Source organism: Eublepharis macularius, chromosome 3 (genome assembly GCF_028583425.1).
Source record: "Eublepharis macularius isolate TG4126 chromosome 3, MPM_Emac_v1.0, whole genome shotgun sequence".
Lineage (NCBI taxonomy): Eukaryota > Metazoa > Chordata > Lepidosauria > Squamata > Eublepharidae > Eublepharis > Eublepharis macularius.
The window spans coordinates 83,278,116-83,299,002 of NC_072792.1; the positions used below are offsets into that span (position 1 = coordinate 83,278,116).

At 41.1% G+C, this 20,887-nt stretch overlaps 1 protein-coding gene across 1 annotated transcript in view; it reads right to left on the reverse strand.

The window, feature by feature from the left end:
- Positions 1–818: 818 nt before the first annotated feature.
- The window catches only part of LOC129326233 (cilia- and flagella-associated protein 47-like), a 45,347-nt gene continuing 25,278 nt past the window's right edge, over positions 819–20,887 (reverse strand). The window contains exons 13-21 of the mRNA XM_054974395.1: positions 17,698–17,794; positions 16,629–16,845; positions 15,477–15,721; positions 14,078–14,208; positions 12,471–12,593; positions 12,161–12,292; positions 6,241–6,318; positions 2,730–2,874; positions 819–1,006 (exon numbers count right to left, since the gene is read on the reverse strand). Of these exons, the coding sequence (XP_054830370.1) occupies positions 888–1,006; positions 2,730–2,874; positions 6,241–6,318; positions 12,161–12,292; positions 12,471–12,593; positions 14,078–14,208; positions 15,477–15,721; positions 16,629–16,845; positions 17,698–17,794 (1,287 nt within the window). The 3' untranslated portion in view covers positions 819–887. The remainder of the gene's footprint in view (positions 1,007–2,729; positions 2,875–6,240; positions 6,319–12,160; positions 12,293–12,470; positions 12,594–14,077; positions 14,209–15,476; positions 15,722–16,628; positions 16,846–17,697; positions 17,795–20,887) is intronic.

The window sequence follows — 20,887 nt, forward strand, 5'->3', positions numbered from 1 at the left end:
TCTGTATTTTGCAAGGTCTACCAATCCAACAGTATTTCACAAAGTTTTAATTTTAAACAATGGCAGTATGAAGGGAAAGCATTATTTGTAGATGTATTGTTTGTGCTGTTATGTGTTTTTTTTTCTTCCCTTCCCTTTGCCCCCCTTCTTTCCTTTGTATTGTTAGTAATTAAAAAAAAAAAGTTTTGAACACCAGTTATTACTAAACATTTTAAATAAAGTTGTTTATTATTCTGCTTGGGTCCTCACACTTCATTCAATCACACACAAAGTAAAACCTACTGGAAAAGTGTAAGCAAAAGTGGTCGGTTGGCCCTTCCGAGGAAACCTGTACCAGAGTAATGGCAGACTACAGATAGCTTCCCAGGTCCCTGCCTGCTGTGACACCACCTTGAGCAATAATCAAAATTCTGTCATTTTCCCCACAATAAATGCTCAGATATCTGATGCAACAGATTTTACATTTTGCATAAATATTGTGGCATTTCAAGGCTGTTTCCCCCTTGCACTTTTATTTTTAAAAACCAAGCATAATTCTAAGCCCTAATTCTAAAACAAAAGTGTTACATTTAATTAGCATCTGGCATTAGCTCTCAGGCACACAATATCTACAACCGAAAAACTTGAATTTTGGTTTACTGATGTGACAACATACTAAATGTCATAATAAATGCTGAATATAAGAGGATGCACTATGTAACTGCTAAACAATATCTTACCAAAATATGCACAATATTAATCTTCAAAATTTGTAAACTGAATTCATAATAAATAATTTGATAAATTGCTGATACTTATATCTGGAAAACAGCTGCTTCAGTGGGACAGGTTTTTGTGACTGTAGCTTACAACAAATCTTCTTTCCCTTATGGTAAAATTTCATGTGCCTATTTGATACCCCATAAGCTTACTTCTTTTGGTGCGAAATTCAACGAACATTCCAAAGTGGAATTTGCATCTATGGTCACAGTATACAAATGAGGAGTTGATGGTGAATGGCAAGCATCTGTCAGAAAAAGGAGGGTTGCATATATTATTATTCATACTGATCAGTTTTGTAGAATTATAATTCTACAGAATTGTGCTTAGAGGAGAAGTGGAAGGAGTTCAAATAGTAGACTTCTTCTGAAGGTACCAGCAAACACTTCCCTCACCAACTCTCTGAGGTAGGAACACTCCTGACAGATCGACCCCATTTCAAATGACCACAGACCAAGTGACTAACCCACAGTTCAATAACTGGTTTGGCAGCAGTGGGTTTACTCCCAGTGGGTTTACTCCTAGCAGTACCAAGCCTGAGCTTTTATTTAAAAGCTTCCATAAAAACGAACATAGTAATGGAAAGTGCAGATTTCTGGGAACCTCCCAGATAAAAAAAAAAAAGAACTAGGTAAACCTATTAGAACAGAAGAGCAGGAATGGGAAGAACATACCCCACCAGCATGGACTTGCTATACATGCAGAGTCAAAGCCAACAAAGCAAAGCTGTCTTAGGAAATTGCACCCAAGAGTTTCTGTAGACTTTGAACATTCCACATGAGACAGTGCAATCTGAAACTTATAAGGGTATAACTGCTTAGGATTGCTTTTGTGGGTCCAAAAGACCCAAAAGAATAGCTAACAGGGAATAGCTAACAGGGCTAAAGCTCAGGGACAACAAATATAAAGGTTCACAACTACATTAACTGGAGAGTTCCAGCTGGCCACCACACTTCTGATTGAAAGATACAGTTATCTTAATAACAAATCAGGTTCAGGAGAACTAGATCCAACTCACTAAAAAAAGTTAACATGTAGTTCAGCCCTTAGTTATGGGAAGATCCCATATAATATCCTAGTAGATGCTACTCTCTTATGCAGGTCAGGAATGCACATTCCATTTTTTTCTCCACTGGGAAACCAAATAAGCTTAGAAAAAATGGAATTTAAACAAATCAAATAAAATTATATAGAAACAAATAGGAAGAACACAAAATATCCTGAGCTACTCTACTGAGATAATCCACCATGACCAAGGCCTGATGCTAAGAGCCAAAGGCCAAGAGTGCTTAGGCTCGTGCACAAGTGCTTATGACCCCACCATATCCAAGCTTTAAATACCTGCAGCAAGAGTGAGAGAAACACTCAGGCTGTATCTCAGAGCTAAACTACGTAAGACGAATTATACAAGGATGCTCAAGTGAAGAGAGATGCAATGTTAGCTGGAAAGTGTAGTTCGAATTTCACCTCTTTCTACAGAGCCAGCAAAGATCGCTCCTCAGAGGGTCTGTTAATTTTACCTCTCTACAGAGCCAGCAAAGGCTTGACAGAGCCTTCAGGGAGGCAAAGAGGAAATTAACAAACCCTCTGAGGAGAGAACCTTTGCCAGCTCTGTAAAGAGAGGTGAAATTCAAACTCTGCTTCCCAGCTAACATGGCGTCTACCTTCACTTATGTGTCCTCGTGTAATTCATCTCATGCAGTTTAGCTCTTAGAAGCTGGCAGCCATTTTCCCACATTCCCTCCATTTTGCTGGAATCGCCAAGTTTTTCACAAAGCATTTAATTTTACTAATAATAGCTTGCTGGATTATGTTTCTATACCTGTAGTGGACAGAACATTAGATAACAGTTGCAGTATATCTTTTAGGACTCGTTTTTAAAAAATACTTTTATTACAGAAATCCTTTTCTTTTTGATCCCCAAGCAATATTTTTAGTCAATTACAAGGTTTGAAAAAGTAAATATATACCTGGCTGAGAAATAAACTGTAGTGTAAAGTCATCATGATTGGATAAATCAAATGTCACCCTGGCGCATGTCTTGCCTTTGTTCTCAATAAAAAATGGGATTTTGGGGGTAGAGCCAACATAAACACCAGGGAAGACAAATGAGTGCTGTAAAAGGAAGAAGAAATACACATCTAAATTACTTGGGATAAACCATAAGCAAATAGCTCTGCTGACACTTTTACTGAGAAAGCAGGGTAGGGTAGCAAGCCAAATTCTTAATACAGAGTACATGACAGTCCCTGGTTACTCCCCTCAGTCTCACACGTCTCAGGCAGGTTAAAATGAAGTGGCACTGTCAGCAATAAAATATGTACCTTATCCTTATCTTGGTCATTAAGCCAATGATATCCTCTGTAAGAAAACAATTAACAACCCAGCTACAGATATCCTGGGTTTCAGAATATAGGAAAAAACACAATATTAAATCAAAACTGCGTTAAGTTCCTCCACAAATGAACATAAAATCACAGGTTGAACAGAGATCTCTTCTGAATTTAAATATATTCATAATTTAAATGAATGCTGGATACATAGCCATAATTATCTTATATATAAGCAAATGTCTTGTCAAGGTAAAATTCAGACCATTCACAACCTCTTCATCCTGCACCATAGCACTTCTTCACCCACTTCTCTCTTTTCTTCGTTTAGCTCCTTCTCTCCCCACCTAGAGAAATTCAGCAGTCACTTCTGTTCCACTAGCAACTCACAACTATGTGATTTCCTCTTTTCTCTGCCCTTCCAAAGTGTTATAGAACAGAGCTACCAAATCCTATCTTCCTCTTAATTTCTATACAGATGTCTCTAGAGCATCACTTCCTTTTGATTAACTGTTTCCTCTTAAACCCCTCCCCCTCCATTTTCTACTATTAAATGCATGGTATGATCTAAGAGGCAGGCAATGGAAAATCACCTCTGTCCATCTTATTTATTGGTGTCATTTATAATCCGCCTTTCTCACTGAGACTCAAGGCAGATTATATAACATGAACTGTGAACTTAGTAAAATCAACATCAAGGACATTTCCATAAACAATGCCATAGGGTAAAATGTCTGTCATCGATATAAACAAAAAAAACCATTAGATTTATATACCACCCTTTAGGACAACTTAACACCCACTCAGAGCGGTTTACAAAGTGTGTTATTATGATCCTCACAACAATCACTATGTGAGGCAAGTGAGGCTGAGAGAGCTCCAAAGAGCTGTGACTGACCCAAGTTCACCCAGCTGGCTTCACGTGGAAGAGTGGAGAATCAAACCCGGTTCTCCAGATTAGAGTTTTGTCATGCCTAATCACTACACCAAACATGGCTGTCACACCCATGACATCTTGAGGCATAACAGTGAGACTGCAGGAGATGCCAGTAGGGCTCCAGCCCATGCAGCCTCACCGCAAGAGTGAATGTCTGGTCTATATTGTTCCCCTTATGAAACAGGCCAGTGGTGCCACTGTTGCAATGGTGACAAGCCACCTCCACCACAGCAGGCCTCAAAACTGCACTGCTCACTTTACTTACATCATTCCAATTGAAATATAATAAACTATTAAAATAATAAAGAGCTCAATTTTTGTTAGTCTATGCCTACATGTTTTTAGGGCTAGCTGACTTACAATAGATAACCTATATAAAAACAACATTAGAAACCTCAGAAATGGCCCCAGATAGTTTGGCCAGGACTTTGGGGGCTGTGACCGGATGGCTGAAACAGAACTGACTGAAATTGAATCCTATGAAAACTGAGGTCCTGTACCTGAGCCGTGGGCTCTTAGGTTCTGGGATTTGACTCCCAGTCCTTGATGGGACACCACTTGCACCAGTGCAGGTGATGAGGAGTCTGGGCATGACCTTGGATGCCTCTTCATCAACGAAGGCCCAGGTCTCAGTAGCTGCCAGGTCTGCATTCTTCTACCTTCGTCAGATCAGGCAACTCATCCCTTACCTTTTGGCCCCCGACCTTGCAACAGTGATCCATGCAATGGTCCCTTCAGACTAGAGTACTGCAACTCACTCTACGCTAAGCTGCCCTTGGGCCTGCTCCAGAAGTTGCAACTGATCCAGAATGCAGTGGCACATGTCTTGACTGGAACTCCATTCTGGGCACATATAACACCAATACTGCACCCAGGGCCGGTGCCAGAGGTTCTGGCGCCTGAGGCAGCACGCACACGCTCTGCGCGCGCACGCACACCACGGACTGTGTCATGACATCATCACAGATGTCATCATGTGCCGCAGGGGGGCTGGGCAGCTCACGGAGCCCCAAGCAGAGAAGCTTCAAGCTGCTGCTGGGGCAGCGCGCGGAGGCTGCTCCGTGCGCCGCCCCAACAACAGCTCACGGCTTCTGCGCCCGGCTGGGGCAGAGGAGCACGCAGCAGAGCTGGCGTGGCCAGCTGCAGCAGCAGCTGCAGCCAACCAGCCAGCCCCGTGCCGCCGCCGCCACATGCCCCAGCCGAGCGCAGAAGCTGCGAGGCACTGCTGGGGCAGCGCGCGGAGGCTGCTCCGTGCGCCACCAAAGCAACAGCTCACGGCTTCTGCGACCGGCTGGGGTGGAGGAGCACGCAGCGGAGCTGGCGTGGCTGGCTGCAGCTGCTGCTGCTGCTGCTGCAGCCAGCCAGCAAGCTCCATGCCGCCACTGCCACGCACCTCAGCTGGGCGCACAAGCCGCTGGGGCGGCGCTGCTGTGGCGGCCGGCTGGGGTGTGTGGCGGTGGCAGCACGGAGCTGGCTGGCTGGCTGCAGCAGTAGCTGCATCCCAGTCATGCCAGCTTCGCTGCGCGCGCCTCTGCCCCCGACACCCCCTCCAGCGCCCCTACAAAGCCCGCACACCCGAGGCCACCGCCTACCTGACCTCCATGGGTGCGCCGGCCCCGACTGCGCCAGCTGCACTGGCTCCCACTGGACTTCCAGATTAAGTTCAGTGTTTTGGTTTTGACCTTTAAAGCCCTTAGCAGACCGGGACCAGCATACCTACAGGACTGCCTCTCACCGTATGTTCCCCAGAGGGCCCTTTGTTCAGTAAATCAACATCTGCTGGTGGTTCCTGGCCCCAGAGAGGTCCATCACGCCTCGACCAAGGCCAGAGCCTTCTCGGCCCTGGCACCAACCTGGTGGAACCCTCTGTCTTTGGAAACACAGGCCTGGCAAGATTTACTATCCTTTTGCCGGGCCTGTAGGACGGAGATGTTCTGCCTCCCTTCTTTGCCTGGCATCCTGTCAGGGTGGGGGGGAGACACACACTAACCCCCAGTCTGTATAACATCTGTCAGTTCACCACCCACCCCACGGGTTTTAGTGAGGGAAGGACAATATGAATGCCGCTGGATTTTATAAACTGAACTGGATTTTATTATGCTAATTATTTTATATTGTAATGTAATCCACTCTGAGCCTGGCCCTGCAGGGAGAGCAGAATATACATATAATATATAAATAAAATTAGAAATATGAAGATTCTTTCATATTTACCATACTGAGCTCTATGTCAGGAACATCTACAGATCCACCAATCCTAAGCTCCAAAGATTTGGCATGCCGTACTGCAACCTAATTAATGGAAAGAAAGTGAAAAGTTTGATACATTTTGTTAGAATGTCTCTCCTTATCAATCAGTCTTTCTAATGTGCAAGTTCCCTGCCTTATTGTAATAGTATAAAGCAAAAGCAAACAACGTTTTTTGTAGTGTAACAGGCCACTTGCACAAGCAGTTACTTCCACAGATAAATTGCTGCATTGTACCAGCTGCTGTAATACATAGTCAGGGAATTGGATTTTATAGAATGAATATCATAATCTATTTTCTTGCCAATCACATACCATCCTATCATAACATAAGCCCTAGGGATTCCCAAGTCAGATGTCTGCATTAACTACCATCCTGCTAAAAAAGCAACTGCTTTTATCATTTTTCATGTAATCTGAAAGCAGTTGCCCTTAAACTCTTAAATGAAGATGCAGAAGCCATAGGCAATCGTTCAGGGGAAAGTATAAACTGATTGTCTAGGCCCAATCAAGAAGCTCCTCCATGTTCCTCATGAAATACATGCCCAAGGATAAGAATAGCCGTAAAGTGACGAACAAGACCTCATTTTAGGATCTGTGAAGGAAATGTCATTCATTCCAAAAAATCAACTTGGGCAACTGCCATACTTAAACAAAACATAACATAAACTTTGGGGGGTTTTAAGGAAAGAAATACAAATTACTTTGCCCATGTGTCTGTTTGGGGCTTCAAACATGTTCACATCTAAAATTCTATGAAGACTACATGGTACATGCAATCGTAATACATGTCAGTTACTTAAAAATCATCATATACTTAGTTATCTTAAGAGCTTTGGAGTTGAAACTTACTCTGATAGTGGAAGACTTCACTAAACCACAAGCTATCCCCAGTACAGAGCACTGCAGACATCCCAATACTTACCCATAATTAAAAGTTTAGGAAGGGAAGAAGAATTATATGCTTGCTCCTCAAGGTTGAAAGTAAGCCGGTACATGCTGGTACAGAGTACCAGTAAGAAAGGTGCTATCTTCCATTATCTGCTTTGAGCCCCTCAAGACAGTACTAGCAAGAAAATTAAGTTACTTTGACCTCTGTTCCCCTTCTCCCTGATGTTGAAATATTCCCTACCCCCACATCAATTACTTCAACCATAGTTAACCATGTTGAAAGCATCTGGTTCCAATTCCCAGTTTATCAGTGGAATTTGGTTAGTGTTAATCTTAAATCACAATTAAAGCTGGTGGAGAAGGGGGGGAAAGAGTATATAAATTCATGACCCAATTACTTTTCATAGCATTCCCTAGATAAAATAGAATTATAGAGGTAGAGAACCAGTTAGGAGGATCAGCCATCAGAACATCTTGAGCAAGGTGTTTGAGCAAATAGCAGTATACAGCAAACAGTTTCATACAATCTTGGAAGAAACATGTTGTCTACATTTCCAATTGAACTCACACCTGTGTTTGAGATAGAAACTGCCTTGGCCACCCTGACTGAGGATTTTTGCTAGAATAGTGTTATGGGGATGGCATCCCTGTTGACTTGAGGTTGATTTTAAATATCAGCAACTATAGTATACTTTCAGCAAGACTGGACAAGTTTGGAATGGCATGCTGTGGTGGATTTGCTCCTATTTGGACATGTTTCAAGAAGGGACTGCTCCTAAGCCACATGATATATATGATCTGGGGTCCTGGAAGTTTCCATCTTGTTCCCTATGTAGTTAAAAAATATATACGAAACTGCTGAAAGAGATCTTTGGGTCTGGAGTGAGGTGTCACCAATATGTGGATGACACGCAGCTCTATTCTCCTTAACAGCAGTATCGGGGGGTTGTAGAAGCTTGTAGGAAATGCTTGGGTGACCTTGGGCTAGTCACAGCTCTCTGGAATAGAGACGGGCACGATTCACAAAAAAACCGAAACATGAGGTTCATGGTTCGTGAGTTTTCATGAACCAGGAACCAGGAACCACAAACTGGCACGAACTGGGGCAAGTTTACGAACCAGTTCATGGGGTTTAAATGCCTCTTTCTGGCTGCTTAGCAGCAGCAGGGAAACAGGCATTTGACAGTTTAAAGGGCCCTTTCCTGCCTTGTAAGTTTAAACCATCAGCTGGCACCACCTGCCAGCTGATAGTTTAAAGGGACCTGCCGCTTACAAGAAGCAGGTCCCTTTAAACTGCCCAAACCCCAGCCCCCAGCCCCAACCCCACACTTACCTTGCCCTGCAGGCCCACGGTGTCCTCCCCCTACTCAAATGGCCATTTGAGGGGCAGGAAGGCCGTTTTGGGTTCCTCCACCGCCCTGCAGGCCCACGCAGTGGCAGAAGAGGCCAAAAACAGCCTTCCCACCCTTTGTGGGAGGAGGGGGGATGCTATGGGCCCACAGGGCAAGGTAAGTGTGGGGCGGGGGTGGGGGCGAGGGCTGGGGGCTGGGATTTGGGCAGTTTAAAGGGTCCCTTTAAACTATCAGCTGGCAGGCAGCGAGGGGGGAATCCCCCCTGCTGCCTGTCAGCTGATAGTTTAAAGGGCCTTGCCGCTTGCAAGCAGCAGTAAAAGTTTATATGGCCATTTCCCTGGGGAAATGGCCATTTAAACTGCCCCTTTAATATGACCCAAATTAACCAGTAGACCAGTTCGTGGAAGTTCATGGAAATGAGCTTCCACGAACCACTGGTTCGCAAACCATGAACCAGCCTAGTTTGTGCTTTTTTGGGGTCTTAATTCGATTTGTGCCTGTCTCTACTCTGGAGCTCTTTCAGCCCCACCCACCTCACAGGGTGTTTGTTGTGGGGTAATAATAACATACTTTGTAAACCGCTCTGAGTGGGCATTAAGTTGTCCTAAAGGGCAATCGAATGGTGGTGGTGGTGTTGGAGGAGATGGATTAAGGCCAGTAAACATAACCTCTTTCTATAAAAGACTGAGGTTCTATTGATAAGGCCATTCCATGAATGGGGAATCAGTCTATCCTAGAGGGGGTATACTCTCATGAGAGTAGGCTTGTTGCTTTGGGGAGCTATTGAATCCTTATCCGAGGATGGAGGCTCAAGCCTCCTCTGCAGCACCTTCTATTCCTTGAAAATCATGACTTAGCCATACTATGTCCTGATCACATTCAGATTAGATTACTTTAATGCATTCTACACATGCTGCCTTTGAATACAATTCAAAACCTTGAACTGGTCCAAGATGCAGCAGCCAGAATGCTGCTGGGGGCTGGGTGGAGGGATCATATTGATTCTACGCTGAAAGATATGCCCTGACTGCCTGTCTCTCACCAGGAAAAACCTCAAAGTGCTGGTGCATTCCTTTAAAAGCCTGAACATTTTGGGATTGGGTACCTTCTTCTCCCTTAGTGTCCTGCAACTAAGATCATCATCCCAAACCCTGCTCTCTGTGTCCTTATCTGCAGAAAACAGGCAATGGGGCTTTTTCAGCCATGCATTTAGCTGGATGTATTTTCCATCCTCTTTTGTATTTTAATGCTGCTATCATACTTTGAAATTTTATGGCTTGCCTCTTGTGTGAATAATTTTATGCTGTTGATTTTATTAATTGCTTTACCAATGAGATAGTTTTATTGCTGAGAATTTACTGCTGAACTTCTTGCACTGTTGCTAACTGTTTATATTATTGCTAAATGTGTACTTATTGTTGTTTTGTTAGTTGCCTCAAGCAAGGTTTTGGGAGAAATGGGATAAAAAATTCTAAATAATTGAAAATGGAGGTTAACCACCTCCAGGCTTTAATGGGAAACCATTTTAAACATCATGAAGTCAGATTATATTAGAAAGGCATTTGTTACACAAATTCCTTGCATCAAATACCCATTCTGAACAATGTAACAGTTGATAAAGAATGCTTTTTTCCTAAGATATTACAATGAAATTCTTATAGTAATAAACTTTAAGGAAAATTATTACAATGGACAAAAACATAAAGGTTTAATGATAAAATGTGAATGCTAATATAAATAATATTACTTCTTATATTTGTTGATAGCTTTAATGATTGGCTGCCTTCCATAAAGGCAATTTTCAGAGGGGGAGCTGTATTAGGTTGCAGCAGCCAAAACAGTAAAATAGTCTTGTAGCATCTTAACAACTTATGGATTTATTGTGATGTAAGTTTTATGAGTCAGAGTCAATGTGACTTATGAAAGCTTGTGCCACAATTAATTCATTATTTTTAAGGTGCCACATGATTCTTTGTCTTCTTTTAATGATTGGTTGTAATTTGCTACTGTTGACCAGTGCCTATTTAGAGGATGCTATATATGTTATTATTATGTTGACTGTGGATTTTATTATGCATCACCTCAATGCATGCCATATAAACTGCTAAATAAAAAATATAAATACCAATGTTATTGTAGCATCTGTGGAATAAAGAGGCAAAGCAATCTGAGATACTGTTGAAGGGGGAAGCAAAACTAAATATGATACTGCTGTCCTACAGTTGTGGACTTAGCTAGGCCTGCGGACCTAGCAATTGTGGAATCATTTGACGGCAGGGCATGGAAAGGAGGAGTGTTACACAAACCCGGTGAATTCACTTTCAGGTAAAGACCCAGAAGTGGTGTCACCATGTCATGGATGGAGTGACCAGAAGTGACATCTCTGCATCTGCAATATTACCTTCCTCCTATAGTCCCCACTGCAAGACTGGGGACATAATGGGTGAGCTGGCAAGGGAGGGAAGTTGCCATGGTAGGCAACCTGGTAAGCCTATACTATTCTCTATACTTATATGTCACTCTCCAATAGAGAATGCCTGCCTGCAGCAACCCAATTCAAGTGATGCTTTTCCCCTCTCCTCTCCCATCCAGGGTGGATTAGCCTAGTTTAATCCAAAAATATAACTCAGTCTCTCCTACTGTTGATGTAAGTTTCTCCCTTTAATAGAAGCTTGTCAGAACTGGTCTCAGACAGTTTAGCTATGTGTTTCACTTCCCAGTTTATAGGCCTATTGGGGTATGTCTCACCTGGAAGAAGTTGCCATATAATAAACAAGTTGTGCTGCAGGGTCATTCTCTGAGTACTTTTGAGTTCTAGCTCCCCTCTCCCAACATACACTTACTATAATCTTCTTAGAACTGAAAAAAATCTACCTGTTGCAAGAAAGGGGCTCACTGACTTACCTACAGAATACATTGCACCCAGGAGGCAAGCCTGGGCGAGGGCTGGTGCACATCCACAGCTGTGGTTAAGAGCCAGGAGAAGCAGAATGGGGAGGAGCGCTTGGTATGAAGAGATTGAATGCACTGTCTTTTTAACTACTCTTGTTTTAATTTCTGGATTTATTATTTTTAATGTCTACCAATCTCTGCCCAATAAATATTTTATAAGATAAGATGTTAATTTTTAATGCTTCTGGCTTAAGAACTTTGCCTTGTCACTCTCCATAAGTTTTTGATGTTTTGTATTTTATATGTTTTTGTTTTAAGATTACAATGTTCTAAAACAATGTATAAATCCAGACCATGAAAAGTAGAATTTCATCAGCAGTGACTATTCCTCCCCTTATTTCAAACATGCCAGCCTTTGGGCTGCTTGCCTTTGGAGATCTCTTCCCATTCAGCTTTCCAGTTTTCTTCTTCCCATGTTCATACAGCTCTTCTAGCCTAAAAAGTAGCATAACATTTTCTAGGCAAGTAGCCCTACTGTTACCTCACAAAAGGTGGAATTCTAAACAGTGTATTGCTGACTGTTTCCTTGCATCAGCTGATGGAATGTTCATAAGTATTCCATTACACCAAAGCATCTTATCCAATCACTGCAAGAGGCTTCATAAATGCCCCCACAAAAGCCATTAACATATTAAAATACAGATAACTTTTAAAGAAAAGAACAAAATATATAGTTATTCATATGTTGGTACCTCCACTCTGCTATCAAATTTCATTAACGCATTAGGTGTGAAGCAGATTTTGAGTTCAGTACGACCTCCCACAGGTACTACACCCTGAAAAGGAGTGATAACCATTCCAGGAAGAGGATTGGCATCGACAACCTGTGAACACAACAAGTATTAGAAAACCTTGATTCTATGCCCATTGCTGCAAAGAGATAAGCCTGTCTGCCTCCAAAAACCACCATCTTGAGCATTCCAGCAGCAGTATTTGCATAGGCTTGGCAGGCAGAGATAGCAGGAAGGATTCTACAGTTATCCAGACTGGGGTATGTCTCACCTGGAAGTAGGCATGATTATGTCCCACGTTTTGAAGAATAGCTATTTTGCAGGTAGTTAAATGTATAGGAGCATGGTTAAAAGTTATCCGTTGTTCCTTAAACTGAACACTGGTGGAACCAAGCTAAAATTGAGAAAGAAAAACAAAAACTAATAATGTTTTACCATAAATGCACATTAAGGCCAAGTTATTCCCCTGATGTTGCCTCTTAGGATTGTTATTCAGAAGTTTACTGCCTCTGAATAGGGAGGGACTAGTCAGTCACCATGGCTGATGACGAGTCACCATATTCATTAAGGATAGGGCCATCAGTGACTGATGGACCTATACAAACTTATAATAAACTACAGAAGCAAAATGAAATAAAGTAACTATTTATTAAACTAAACAAGCAAGTATTGAAAGCTATAGTAAAACAGAAACATTCTGTTTTAACAGTAATGCATAAGATCACATGATTCAAACTAGAATTCTTAGCAGAATATGTTTGGGAACCTGCCAATCACAGATCTCCAAGGCTTTTCTGTACCCTGTAATGTTTCTACAAACTGACTACCATATTGAGTGACATGTGACATTGGCAAAGAAGTAGCCTGGAAAGCTACCTTAGTTCATCTATGCTATAGACTCTTTGACATTATTCAGACATGATGACAAACCATGACTTATAGTTACATAAACAAGCCTGACTTATCTATTCCCCTTCTTCTCTTTGCATGTTAGTAAAAGCTTTGGCTGAATCTACACTTCCTTTTTGTTTCCATGCCTTTTTCGCAACCGCGGCGCTGTTCAAGCAGATACTCACACGTTTTCCCATTCCGCGTGTTCCCCGCCATCACTGCGCCTCCTTTCCATACCACGTGATAATGGCGGAAATCTGTTTTTGCCCGACCCTTTTTTTTAAAAAAATGGGCTTTCATAGCACATTTGCACAATAAAGGAAGATCGGTATACCGGAAAACCTACTTTGTGAGCAACAGAGTTTCCAGAGAATGTTTTAATGTGACAAATTATTTTCAAATTTGCCCGCCATAACAACCAGCCAATTGTTAGAAAGTGGTCTGTGACGAGCAAAAAATGGGCCAATCAAAGTTGAGGGGGAGGGGACCTTGCCATTTCTTAAAAGTCGGAATATCGGTATAGTGCAAAATTAATTATTATTTTTTTTTAAAGTGAAGTGACATGCGCCGTCAACGCTGACGACGGAGGAGGGAACCGCCCACTATAATGCTTTACTCAGTGGCGTGTGGAGAACTGATTGCTCCACGAAGACACACTGGGAGGGTGAATGTGATGATGCACAGCATGGTAGCGGAATGAACCCAACTGCCATGACTGTGTAAGATAAGCGGATGGTGAGTGCGTGTGGATTTGGCCTTCCACTTTCACAGTAAACCATAGTTTGTTATTATACCTGAACCATGAACTATGGCTTGCTCCTGTTTGTAGTTATGTTATGCCTCTTTTTCCTTTTAATTTTCCATGGTTCACTCAGCTTAAGTTCAGACCTCTTTTACATTACTTAAGATGAAAGTTGCTTGTTTAAACTGAGGCTAATATCACACACAGTTAGATTTTCCTAAGGCAAACTGAAAAAATATTATTACCTTTGCGAAGCATTTTAATTTAAGTGTTTTTCCTTGATGCACACATAAATCAAATTCTCCAGTTACTGGAGATGAGAAACTTGGATGCCAAACTACTTCACACTCTAAGTCTTTACAGGCTTCTACAGTACCTAAATTAATATGAAAAGGAATAAGATATTACATCTGCTATAAAGAGTATTGATAAAAATAACTGGAAATCTTATTTGAAATCCTGCTTTCCACATTTCCAGTTTGTAGATGTACTTTGCTAAGAGATGCTACTAGTGTTTGTGCAAAGAAATATGTGCAGAAATGTACTGCTTTCCACATTTCCAGTTTGTAGATGTACTTTGCTAAGAGATGCTACTAGTGTTTGTGCAAAGAAATATGTGCAGAAATGTACTGCATAAAAACAAAGATTTAATTAGAGATGAAACACTGATTAAATTCCACTACAGAGATTTAAAAGGAGGACCTGTTAATCAGGCAATGCCTCTAGGGGAAACCAGCTTTACTGCAAAGGGTCTCACAATGTATTTTTATTTATGCACAAACAACACTGATACTTCCCCTTTTGATTTCTCACTTTTGTTAACCACTCAGGTAAATAAAAGAGAACTGGGAAAAAATGTCATTGCTCATAGTTAGATCTTTATGCAAATTGGCCCAATAGAAAATCAGTGTTTCCATTTGACTGGGTGTCTCTCATAGAATATGATTCCAACTTTTCTCATTCCTAAATAAGCTCTCATTAACCATGTACATTAATATAGGCAAATCATATAACTCTGCCTATCAACTCAAACAAAATGAGAATTTCTATTTAATGATGAATAAAGACACGCTTCACGGTTTCAAAGAGTTTCAAGAGAATGCAAAATATTTATTAATTTATTTATTTTGGATGTTTCCATCCCACATTAGAGTCCTGCTTCAGGCAGTTTACAATTAAAACCATGCTATAATGCTTTTATGTATGGAAAGAATGGACAGACAGAGAATGCATTCGCTGTTAGTCCTGAGAAGAGGGTCCACAGACTGAAAGACATTTTGATGAATCTTCTAAAAAATATGCCCCAAATTAAACCCATTATTTTCCTCCAAAATCTTTGTTTTATGCATATGCAATTAAGCAAGATCAAGTGATTAGTCAACTAGCAATTTATTAACAGAGAAACAACCTTAATTCTTAACAATGTCAGGCAGTAACTCAAGTACATGTCATTATACAATTGGCCAAAGATTCTGAATAACAAACAGACTTGATCACATCTCTGCATTTTCCTCTTCATTCTTATTCTGGAAAGCCAGATATGGTTTTTGCTGATCAGCAGTTTAAATTCAGACTTATTTTAAAATATTTTCTCAGACCACATTTCATTATTTGATCACTGCTTGAAATAGTGTTACAATATACCTTTGTCAGGGCATATGGAAAAAGCCATTCCTTCATCTGTGATTACAGGCTTCCAGGTGAATTGCGCATGATAGTTTTTGCGGTTATACAGTGTGACCGTAGTTCTAAACCCACTTTCAGCCAAGAAACTAAAAGTAGGATACAAAGTCAGCTCCCTTGTTGATAGCTCCAAGGCAACAGGTGCTACTTTTGCTACCACCAGCACATGCCCAGTATGATGTTGATTTATTGTATACATAAAGGACCTGTAATACAAAAAAATTTCATGAGACCTAGGAGGTTTCAATAGTCATCTAGACAATCACATTAGTATGAATTTAAAATACAGTGGAATACTGTATTTAATTAAAATGCAGCAAAAACTATTTTACACAATATTCTTTTTCCAGGGAACTAAAATGTAATAAACTTTTCATTCCACTTTTCTTATTATTTAATATACAAATACAATTTTATCTTTTCACAAAGCAAAAAATTACTTGTCTGCTTAAAATTTTCTGAAATCAGGGCTAGACACTTTTTTGTTATTATATATAATAACTAGTACCTTAAAACACAACTGGTACAACTATACACAAAGCAATATCCCTGCTACATAAATTAAGTACTGCCCTCCAACTGTCAAACAGCACTGACTGTTAGACTTGAATCCCAAATGCTATTTAAGACAATTAGTCCAGTCCAGACATTACATTGCACAGGTCTGCAGGCTCATGCACTCCCTCGTCCCTTCCCCTTCTACACTCTGATTCTCCCTCCCCTTTTTTGGAGGAAAAACAATGGTATGCTGGGACATACTTTATGAAAATCATAGCATGCTTCCAAATCTGAGTTTGGTTTGATTCTCTGGTTTAAAAACAAACCATGGTTTTCCCAATTCAGATACCACTGCAAACTATGGTTTGCTCAAATGAAGAAGAGGGAGGAATTGGAGCACTACGGAAAGCTTGGTTGGAGGGATCAAGAATGAGACTCTTGAACCAAGCCATAACATATGGAAACATTTTGATAAACTTGATTTGCAATGTTCCTTTTGTTACTACTTAGCAGTAAAAAGTATGATAGTCTCCTCTCAGAGCCTTACTCAAAACATTCCATGTCTCTTAGCTGTTAAATTAATGCATAGATCAAGAGTCAAATGTGAAATCTTACTTTTGAAAATTTCCTAGTTTGTCAGTCTCAAACACAACCGGAATATACGTTTGTGAATGAGGTGGCATGACATGAGACAAAGGGCTAGTTTGTTGTAGTTCTTCACTTTCAATTCCTACTTGTATCCAAACACGAACAGGGAGATTATTTACAATATGCATTTTTCTGATAGATGTAGAATGCACACAAACCTCTCCAAAGTCAATCGTAGAAGGGCCTGAAAGGAACAGACATATAAAGACAGGAAACTCAAATGTCTAGAAATGTATAGTACTTGAGAACAAAAGAAAAAAACCACAATAAGTTATTAAACTTTATGCATTCATCTTTATCAAACATAGAACATTGCAATGAGTGAATATATAGCCCATGCTGCAATCTATATACATATCTAGAGGGCTGAAGAGCAAGTAGTTGTGATGATTTGGTTGACTTATAAGATATTTTGGTAGGCTTTGTGACATGTTTGCATCTTGAACTGGTCCAGTGTTCATGATCTGAGAATGTTTTGTCTTGTAATATCCAGTTACCCCATATTAATAATACAATTTCTTTGTAATAATATACAAAAAATACTTTCCCATCTTATTCCAAATATTAAACGGTATCAAGAATTTGGAATGAGAAGTTCACACAACTTTCTAATGATATGACAGATCCTGGAAAGTTGATCTATTTATACCAGTTTGTAAACATTACATTCAATTAGTCCATTTGTGAAAATTTCAAAACTTTCATAATTCAGATAAAACAAGTTAGAAGGAACAGATGCGAAATACATATATATCAAACATTTAAAGTGCAGGAAGTCATTTGTCAGAGAGTTCAGTAATTTCTAAATTTCTGAATTTGTCTACGGATCTTCAGTAGTACTGCATTGTGTTTTACCACCTAAAGAAGAATGTTGCATAGTATGAAGAACTACCACTGATTTCACTGTAGGTTAGTTCAATAAAAAAGTATGGTCTTACCTGAAAATTATTTTTTTAAAAAACATGGATGTGCTTTTTGTGTCAACAAAATGAAATATTTAAATGCATGAAAAGTCTTATTAATGACTACTACTTACCAATTAATATTTGACGAAGCTGCTTTGGTGTCAAAATTAAACTACAATCTTCATTCTCTTGTGGAGAGGATGGCACAGCATGAAGACATTCATTATCCTATGAAAATGCCCAACAGAATAACCACATACTAATACATAAATTGTCTTTTGTTCAAGAGTATAAACTCAGTACATAATCTATTTGCCATCTACAGAAGATGAGTGAGCATGTAAAGAGAGATAAAGGAAGGTCTGTAAGAGGAAACAGCTTCTAGGAAAAATTAACCTTGTGTATTAGCATCAAGAAATGGCAGAGGTCAGTACTCCTCACATTTAAGCGTAGACCTTTGGAAATGTAGGTTGTAGGGCAGAGTAAAGAAACTACTTAATTTGCATGTGGGGAGGAGTGTATGAAGCTTCTTTGCTCTCCATAGCCTACGTGGGTTGTGGAGCATGACGGTTGGTTATTTTTGAAAATGGGAAGACAGAGTGGGGAGTGAATGTTTGAAACACTAGTGTTTGCTCCAAGCAACTGTTTTATTGCTGTTTTACTGCTGAAAATCCTCAACTGAAGAAGCAGCAGGCAGGAGCTACAACAAAAGCAAGTTCAATTAGACTTTCACTCAGAGCCTTGTTGCTGAGCTGTTCCTTCCAGATCGCTAAACTGATTTCTTCTGGTGAGGGACCTACATCCTACCCTAACACAGCGAAGATGGTGATAGATGAGGAATGGAAGGATAACACACATAGAGAGAAGAAAATCAAGATCTGAAACGGGAGAATAAAAAACATACAGAAAACACCAAAGGAGGATAATACATATATACACAGAGAGAAGAAAATGGAAGATAAACTTATGCACAAGAGTACCAAAAGGGGAAACGCATACATAAACACACAAAATTGTTCTGTCTTCACAATGGCCCTAGTTTACTTTCCTGAAGCACACGGCAGGCACAGGAGGAAGTGCCTGTGGCCACCATGGCATCCATGGGCACGTTAGGGAACCCTGATTTAGACTATAGCCCCTTCTGCGCCAGGAACATGACTCCTCACTATCTCAGAAGTCAAGCCAAAAGGCATGCAATTGGCTGGTTGGGCCATTTCACATCGCTCATGTTTCGTCAGTGTGGTGCCATTCTTCTCAGTCTGCACCATGTCAAAATGCATCAGAATTGGTAAGTGCTGGTGCTTTTGTCATCGATGCTGTCATTGTTGACATCATAGTCTTCCCTTCCTTTCTTTTTTTCTCCTGTACACACAATGAATCAATGCATCACTGGAACTTTGGATCAATCTATTTCCTGGATTTCTCCCTCTCAGCTATTGGTGCATCAATCTTACGCTGATTTTTTAAAAAAAATTAAAGGAGTGGGAGAGCAAAGAGGGGAGGAGGAGGAATGTAAAGGAGGGGGGAGTGACTCAATAGACAACAGTGGCCAATCACAATGAAGTGGGCCGGCAAAGGGTGAGAGTAGAGGGTGGAACACTAAAGACAGCATAAAGAGTGTGCATGGGAAAACAGCAAAATGAAAAACAGATTTTTTAAAAAGTCAGGATATAAGTGCTCGCAGGAAAGCAGCAGAAAAGCTTCAAAATAGCCAGAGTGACTACTCATGGTAGAAAATCTGGTGCAGATGGTCATGAAAAAAAGATGCAGTATGGGAACTGAAACAGCAAAATTGGCCTGTGCAGAAGGGGTTTGTTTGTGAGTCCAACTGCAGTACTGTGTCATCTCTGAATTCTCTAGCCTACCATTAGCATCCAATACAGTGTCATTAAAACAATGTGAAACATTTCTGGTAGGAATATGTCAGCAGCACCACTCTACAGGAGGATTAATTCAAGCTGAAACTACTCCAAAGATCAACAGGTAAAGTGTTTGCAGAAATTGAGAACACATCTTTTGAGCTAAAGTTTAGGAAGTTTTTCACTGTTAGTTTAGAGCTTACTCAGGTGACACTCAAAACAAGATACCACTGCAACATAAACACTACCTAAAGCTGTCTGATCACACACAAGAAAAACAGTAACAGCTACACATTAATTACAGACAGGAATTTTTTATCTTGAAAAAATCTTTTTTTTAAAGGAGGGGGTAAATTTGATATGGCAGTACTACTACAGTGCAATCTTGTGTAGAGAAAGGGGCAAGCTACACATCACATTTACCACATTGAAAAAAAAATCTTATCTACCACTAGGGTTGCCAGACCCATCAGGCGGGAGGCAGGAGACCTGGGAATCACCTTTGTAAATGTCTTCGCGTGCACATGCTCCCATACTGTGCAATGACATCACATCTAGGAAGTGATGTCATTGTGCAGGGCCTCATACCACCCTGGGAGCACTCCCACACTCTGCAGGGGCAGCTCAATGGGCCCTGGAGAGCTCCTGTGCTTCACAGCAGGCCAATTTGAGCCCCAAACAGGCCTGATTCAGCCCGTTGTGGTGTAGAAGTGCTGCCAAGAGGGCCCTGGAGACCTGCTGCACAGTGGGCCACTTTAGGCCACAAATAGGTCCAATTCAGCCTGTTTGGGCCCAAATCAGCCTACTCTGGAGTACAGGTGTGCACCACACCACTCAGGAGCACACTCCAGGAGGTACATTCCCCTGCCTTTTTCCCCACTGGCCAGGTAAGTGGAGGCAGGGTGTGTAGGGTGGGAGCGGGGGATCCCCCACCCCCCAGCAGGGGACTGGCAACTTTACCACGAATGCCCTCGGCACCTATAGCAGGACTCCAGTTGTGATTTCCCCATGTGAACTCCATTTGGAAATGCCATAAGGATAAATTCTGGTCAGGACCACAGCGCAGAGGAGAGGAGGGGTTACTGCCTTCCCCACATGCCCTTTTCCCAACCCAAAGTGACCTAAGGAGCATTGTTTCCTCAATGGGAGTGACACGTGCAAGCATTCAGTGTACAAGCAGCCCCTCCAAATATGTTAAATAACCATCCTACAGGGTCATTCCAGGTTAGAAAATCAGAACGGTTGAAGGTAGAACCACCTTATCTCCTCTGAGCTGCAGTCCTGACCAGAATTAGGCCTATGTAACACCTCTAAACTGAGTTTGTGTTAGTTCCTGAGCTGAAAAGGCCTTGATGGGGAGATTTTTGCATATCTTTGGAGCAGCACATAGAATATTCTGAGCATACGCATCTCATGAAAACACCTCCACTCACAGGACCACTGTGGTTCAGGAAAAAGTCAT